This window comes from Drosophila busckii, chromosome 2R (genome assembly GCF_011750605.1).
Source record: "Drosophila busckii strain San Diego stock center, stock number 13000-0081.31 chromosome 2R, ASM1175060v1, whole genome shotgun sequence".
Lineage (NCBI taxonomy): Eukaryota > Metazoa > Arthropoda > Insecta > Diptera > Drosophilidae > Drosophila > Drosophila busckii.
In genome coordinates, this window is record NC_046605.1 from 1,341,959 (window position 1) to 1,349,039 (window position 7,081).

The window sequence follows — 7,081 nt, forward strand, 5'->3', positions numbered from 1 at the left end:
TTAATAACAAAACGTTAATACAACTAAAGCTGGCGTTACTTTAATTTTATTTTATAAACTGCAAAAATTAGGCAGCAGCTCAAGTCAATTTCAATTTCAAATTTTTCGCTACAAAATATATACATATATATGTACATAAGTGTTGGTTAGCCAAACTCGCGTAGTCTAGACAAAGCAACAACAAACACATCAAAGCCAAGAGCAGAAATACGAAAAATTATTTGTCGCCGCCGCCGCCGCCAATTTTTTTCTTTTTCTGAGGCAAATACATACAATACAAATATATACATACATACTATATACATACATATGTAGCAATAGCAAAGAAAACGGCGCGACGGCGACGGCGGCATAACTTACTTGAAACTTTTGAAAATCAAAGTCTAAAGCTGAGTCTGACTGCATATTATTTGCATTATATTTTTATTAAATTAAAAATTATTATAAAACAATTGAAATTGTTATTTGCTCTGCCTAAAGTTTAAAGCTGTGTCTGACTGCATATTACTTGAATTACATTTTTGTTAAATTAAAAATTATTATAAAACAATTGAAATTGTTATTTGCTCTTACTAAAGTCTGAAGCTGAGTCTGACTGCATATTACTTGAATTACATTTATGTTAAATTAAAAATATTCAATTGTATTAATTGGAATTGAGCAATTACACAAAAAAAACTTAGCATGGTGTGTTTAGGATTTCAACTTTAAGGCTTTATGCGCTATTCTGAGAAATTGACTGCATATGCAAATGAATTACATTTGTGTCTTAATTTGTTTTAGTTTGCAGTAAACATAATTGCTTAAGCTGTTTAATTGTTTACAAAAAATACTAAAGTTAAACACTTATCCCCAATGCGTTAATAACACAAACTTTAAATAATACAAACTTAAATTGCTGTCTATTCACTTACACAGGCTGAAACAAACTGATCGCGCATACCAATGCAATTACCAACACTGTTATCGATAAGCTTAGAGCTGAGGCCAATGCTGCCAAGTCGATAAGTGTTGTTAGTAACCAGCAAATTGTACTTAGTGTTTGTTGCAGCAAATTAAAACAATGAAGTTCAGTTGCAAATATTATTGCCAGCAATATTATAAGCATTTATTTATTTAATAGACTATTTTAAGTTTGCCTTAATTATGCGATTATATTTACCCTTTAGTGTTATTAAACACACATTAGTAAATTAAGCAATACAGAATTGCTGCAGCCCTTAACAAATTTTTAATTAAACACCCTTTGGCACATTTTTCGGTGCACATTTTATGACAAACTGTAATCACTTTGGGTCAAGTGGACCCACAGCAAGCTTTTCCCACGTGCTTAAAGCGGAGGATAGCATAAATTACAATGCTCAAGGGCTTTGCGGACGTTATGGCCAGCAGAGCTTAAACTCTGCTAATGTCAACTGCTTTTAACAGTTAACAGCTGACTGCTAACGTTGTCATGTTGTAACAGTTTGAGCTCTGGGGCTAATGGCGGCCATTAGAAAACTGCTTGGTAATTAAGCGTCACGCCCACCAAAGAGCACAAGCCTCTCCTGCGAGCCTTTGCCTCCAAGGCCCTTATGCTAATAAGCAAAGTGAATTGTTTGGATTTGCTGCTGCTGCTGCTGCTTGTTGGCGACAAAAATGTTGCGCTTTTTTTTTGCAGCTTTATGACATGTTTAGCCAACGGCTTTATGCTGGGCTGGCCTGGCCTGGCCAGTGATCCACTGCCGCTCAGTTGTTGTCGTCGGCATGCATTGATTGATGCAACGACTGCAGAGCAAACAGCTTTATTTAAAGCGAGGCACTCATGAAATATTCATGCGACGGCAACAATTGTTGGCTGACAGGACAATGGAGTTCAGCAGTAGCGCGCCAAACTGCGTATAGGCATTAATATTTCAGATATACAGAGCTACCCTGCAGGACTGGGCACTAGTTCGTAGCTGGTGAAACTAGTGGTTACCAGCAAACCAGCCCAACTTACTTTACTAACCCTAAGCAAATGCATTTGGTCATTTCCAAATTTGTATGAAATAGGATCAATCGCCAGCACCTCGTTTAGCCGGGAACTGGTGAAATGGTACCCCCCTCGACTTCATACATCCCATCAACTACCACATACCCCTTCTATTCTTACAGATAAAGAGGCATATCAATGGACCACAAGGCCTCTGGTTATCCTGTCTAACCTAACCTAAAACCCCATGTAAGGGTCAGTAAAAATAATTCCCATACTAAGCGTACTTATGTTTGAAAAATCACTTATTAGTTATTCAATTATCACTTAATTTTAAAATTTTTCATCTTTTGTACATAAATTACGGGTAAGCATGATTTTTTACGTCTTTTTTTTTGGTTGCAGCTAGAGTTTTAAAAGTAACGCTGCTTCTGGAGCTGAAAGAACTTTCAATTCTATCGACTGAATTTATTGCAGCTGGGAATAACAAAGATAAGAAAAGTTCTAACAGTTTGATGTTATATTATTATAATTTATAATATATTTACAAATTAAATTTGGTATTTTGAAGCAGCTGCTTGATATCGATATTTCTAGTTAGTCTACAAACAAATTTAAGTTAGTCTAATGTTATAGTTGCTTTTTGTAGTTAAAGCTTTAAAGTCTCTGCCTTGCTACCAACCAAGCCAACCAAACTGATTATACTTGTAATCTAGACATTTTTCCAGCTGACTAAATTTGTAATAATCTTTTGCTGTGCTGCCTGCCTGCATTGCTCTCACATATTTTTTGCTACATTTTATAAACTTGTTCAGCAGAACAAGCTACTGATTTCTCTGTGCATGTGTGTGTGTGTGTGTGTGTGTGTTTGTTTGCTTGATAACCCTTTTCAAGTGTCAGGACACTGCTGGCTGGCCTGGCTGCCTGGCTGGCTGGTTGCCTGCCCTGATCCACTGCAACGTTCAAATGGCCATTTATTTGGTCAGCTTAAGATTGACCCACATTTGACAGAGCTTAGGTTACAAATTTTATATGCGCTGCTTGTACAAGTCACAGGCCAATGCCTGTCGACCATTATACGCTCAAGCAGGCACTCACACCACGAACTTGGCCAACATAAATTGGCTTAAGGCAGCAGCCTTGAATTATATAACGCATAATTTCTTAGAATTTAGCCCCACTTGACACTTGCTATGACTTTAAATTAAGCGAGCTGGCTGCTATGAAAACTAATTAAATAAAAGCTTTTGTCAGTCAATGGCAATGCATAAATCATAGCTCAACTCAAGCAGAAAGTCAACGCGTTGTAATACAATCGATTTCATCTTCATTAGCAAGAGAGTGGGCTGCGTATTAAAAATTCATTAAGCACATTTTTTTATGCGCGCCCTTTTGTATTTTAATATTAATGGATTATTGTGCGCTTTGGCCAAATGGCCAGCGCATATCGATCCGTTTGCTTATGTAAATCAGCAGCTCGCCTAATGCGATTACAGCTGTGACTCACTGTGCGCCACGCAGCTTAGAAGTGCTTTGCCGTCTTTTGCTTAAATTGAATTATTTTTTGTAAATTTGCATTTGTTGTTAACGCCTTTGTGTAGTTTGCACAGCTCCATGCTGTGTGTTTACACAAGAAATATAACACTAGTGATTTTGTTTGTCACTAGCAATTTGCATTTTAACACGCACGCAGTGCACTGCTGGGCAATTCATGTCAACAGCAATTGAATAATTTAATTAAATTTAATTATATATTTTTATTAGCAATTATCTTGCTGCAAGCAACAAAAACTGATTGAGTTAATCAAAGCTAATGTTGCTAAATTTATCTGAACATCAGTTAACATATTTTTGCAGCTGATTAGCATCTATAAACTGAACTATATAAATACGCTGCAAGTTTAATTTCAAGTTTAATATACAAAATGTTTATAATACAAAAGTTGCTGCTGTGTCTGTGGCTATGTTATCAAGTAAAATTTGCAATTGCTGAAGATTTGTTGTTTGTGTTTGAAAATGAGGAGGTCTTCACTGATTGCCCCAATCAGCCGAAAAATGTACTCGGTATGAATGGCCTGGCTGATTTTTCTGAACTAAATTTTGGATTCGATGAGGATATTGTGCGCTTGTCAGGCAATACAACTTTTGTATGGAATATAAATGCCAAACATCGTATACAGGTAGGGAAGATTATTATATATAGAATTAGCATAAGCACAACTCTTAATTGCAGCTCAGCTTAAGTATATTTAAATTCAATCGCGGCTCATGGCAATCCACTCTATTGAATATGAAGGTGCCAGATTTCTGCAAGGACATGTATAATCCAGAACTCGTTTGGTACAAATATTGGACTAAATATGCACTGAATGCTGCCGAAGTTCGCGATCAATGTGCGCTGCCAGGCGTAAGTGGCAGCAACTTAATTAATTATATTTAACTTTAATCAGTTAATACAAATTGCAGGTAAAACTTATATATGAACCATTTAATATAGATGTGGCATTTTCAGTGTCAGGTACGCTGTTAAGTGGTCGTCATAAGATTGTTATAACAATGGAGGCAATCGATCCAATGTATAAAAAAGCTGCGCAATCAATTTGCTTTGAAATGATTGGCGCGATTTTTGAGCAATCATAAGCTGCGCAATTTTTAATATATAATAATAAAAAGTTTATTTAGCTGCATAGCTGCATTGTTGTATTACAAGTCTAGGCAAACGCATTGATTGTAGTAAACTCAATAAGATTCAAGTGATCATCGCCGTTTTCATTTATCAATGCAGGCGCACGCTGCGTTGTCGCCTCTGCCATAACTGTCTGCAGCTCAGCCTCATCACTGGTGTCCACCAGCGTGCAAAGCTTCAGCTGGCGACAGCCGCCATTATTGCGTATTATCTTTGCATCGGTGCAGCCGCAGCCATTGTCGCAGTTCATCATGCAAGTGCCAAAGTCGTCCTTCAAGCAATCGGCGAAGCAGTAATCCTTGCACTTATTAAAGACGTTGCCATCACAGGCAACAGCGCGTTGGGCCAGAATGGGAGATGCAAGTGCTGAGAGCAGCAGCAGCAGCAAAAGCAGCGACAACTGGCACATGTTGACAATTGACTTGGCTAAACTAAATTGGCATCATAATCAGTAATAGCATTCGATGCGATATTTCATTGTGTAGCGCAGCTAAAGGCATTTGAAATGCTTTATTAGGCTTAGGACTGTAATATTTCTAAAAGTACACTCAACAAAATTTCACTTTAAAACGCATTAAAACAATTAGACAACTAATCGAACAAACTCATGGCCCATCCCAGTTCGTTGGCTAGCAATCTGGTCAAGAAGATTAAAAAGAATTCTCACAACAAAAGAATAACATAAATACACTGCAATAAACGCATTGATTAACAATAGTTTATGCCCAACAAATATCTTCCAGTCATATTCAAAAGTATAAATGATTTAATTTTATTTAAAAAATCAAAACATTGCAAGAATTTTGCTTAAGTACATTTTATTTTATATACATTATATTATATTATGCTCTTAGCACTTTGCTTAGCACAGCACTACGCTTGCAAACTGTTTGCAGTTTGTCTTAACGAGCGTCTACTGTAGTGCGCCAACGCTTTGCCTGCACTTTGCCGCATTGGGCGCTGCAGGGCACACTCATTGGTCTTTGCCACATGCCACATATGCCACATACAATTGTAATCAATATATATTATATGTGTTTGCTTTAGTCCCTGGGCGGTGGACCGCGTGGACGCAGCACACTCTCCAACAGATTGGGGCCTGGCTGGTTCTTGGGTCTGGGCGTTGGTGTTAGCGAACGCGTCTTGGGCGTGCCCTCCTCCTTTTTGTGCACTGCTGAGGTGGCCGCGCGACGCGCGCGTATCTTCTCCTCCATTTTGCTGGGCACCATAAAGCAGTTGGACTCCTTGTACACCGGCTTGCGACGATCGTTCCAGGGGAATGTCCACTGTATGGGCGTAAAGTCGCGACGCCAAGGCTTTCTAGGCTTGAACCAGCAGTCGCAAGTCCAGTCCTCCTCACCGGGCGCATCATCGTCGCTGCAAGCAAAAGACAATTGAAATTGCTGCTGCTTCAACGTTTTAGTCTCAGCAACTTACCCACGCACAAACACACGCACATAGCGTGAGGATTTGCGAAATAGCTGCAGCGCCTCATTGAAGGTCAACTCCAGCGCGGGCACATCGTTGATTTGTGTAATCTCATCGCCAATGCGCATGCCGCCGCGTTTTGCGAGCCCCGTTGGTGAAACATTAACAATGGTCAGCGGCTCGAACTGATCAATGCCACCGGTTACCTCCATGCCCCACATGGCATCATAAAAGCTCATGATGCGACGATCTGTCTCCAGGGTATAGCTCATTTGCAGCTCATACTCGACATTGTCGAATGCATCCGAAACATACTTGGGCACTCTAATCTTCGAGTCGAGCTTCATGGCTGTGGCTGGGGCTAGTGAGTAAACTATGTGTGTAAACTGAAGCGAAACACTCGCGTCCTCTGCACACTTTTTTCTGTGGCTGCAGCTGCTCATGCTGTGGCTTTTATAGTTGCCGCCGCCGCCAGCAACAATTGGCTGCCACTGCCAATGTCATTGTCCAAGTGTTTGCCAAGTTAATTGAACAGCAATTGATTTAATTTAATTGCAGCTATTTATAACACTGTCTAATATATTTATAATAGCTATTAAATCAATTCTAACGCCTAGCAAGGCAACCAAGTTCAAGTGCAGCAGACACTTCATGCACTTCCTTGAATTTCACTGACCTCAAATCGCAAGTCCCAGTTGAGTTTTTTATGGAGTGGCTACTGAATTATTCAGCAGAAAACAGACTCTAAAGTGAATTTAGCAGCAGTAAAACTCTTGCCATTTACAGTTTTTATTTAAAGCCGTTTTTATTTTATATTTCATTAATAGTGATACGCCCATATGCATATATCAATTTAATTCTTTAAGTTTGGATTATACATAGAACTCTGCTTGCCTTAAAAACTTCCGATAAACAGTTTTATTTTTGCTTTACTTTTATCTCTCATGCTGTTACCTAATGGGTTTGAATTTTAATATATGTATATATAATATATGTTTTTTCTTTATATCGTT

General features: G+C 38.6%; 3 protein-coding genes across 3 annotated transcripts; 1 reads left to right on the forward strand and 2 right to left on the reverse strand.

The window, feature by feature from the left end:
• The first annotated feature begins 3,962 nt into the window (after nt 1-3,962).
• Nucleotides 3,963-4,594, forward strand: LOC108594868 (CheB42b). The gene is made up of 3 exons (XM_017980007.1): nt 3,963-4,134; nt 4,188-4,361; nt 4,421-4,594. Exons 1-3 carry the CDS (start codon nt 4,021-4,023, stop codon nt 4,592-4,594), a joined length of 462 nt encoding a protein of 153 aa, XP_017835496.1. The 5' UTR covers nt 3,963-4,020.
• Nucleotides 4,595-4,639: 45 nt separating this feature from the next.
• On the reverse strand, nt 4,640-5,055 carry LOC108595957. The gene has a single exon (XM_017981244.1). The coding sequence runs from the start codon at nt 5,047-5,049 to the stop codon at nt 4,666-4,668; it is 384 nt and encodes a 127-aa protein (XP_017836733.1). The 5' UTR covers nt 5,050-5,055; the 3' UTR covers nt 4,640-4,665.
• Nucleotides 5,056-5,441: 386 nt separating this feature from the next.
• LOC108595538 lies at nt 5,442-6,498 on the reverse strand. The gene is made up of 2 exons (XM_017980794.2): nt 6,078-6,498; nt 5,442-6,017 (listed from the first exon to the last, which is right to left on the reverse strand). Exons 1-2 carry the CDS (start codon nt 6,413-6,415, stop codon nt 5,684-5,686), a joined length of 672 nt encoding a protein of 223 aa, XP_017836283.1. The 5' UTR covers nt 6,416-6,498; the 3' UTR covers nt 5,442-5,683.
• Nucleotides 6,499-7,081: the final 583 nt, after the last annotated feature.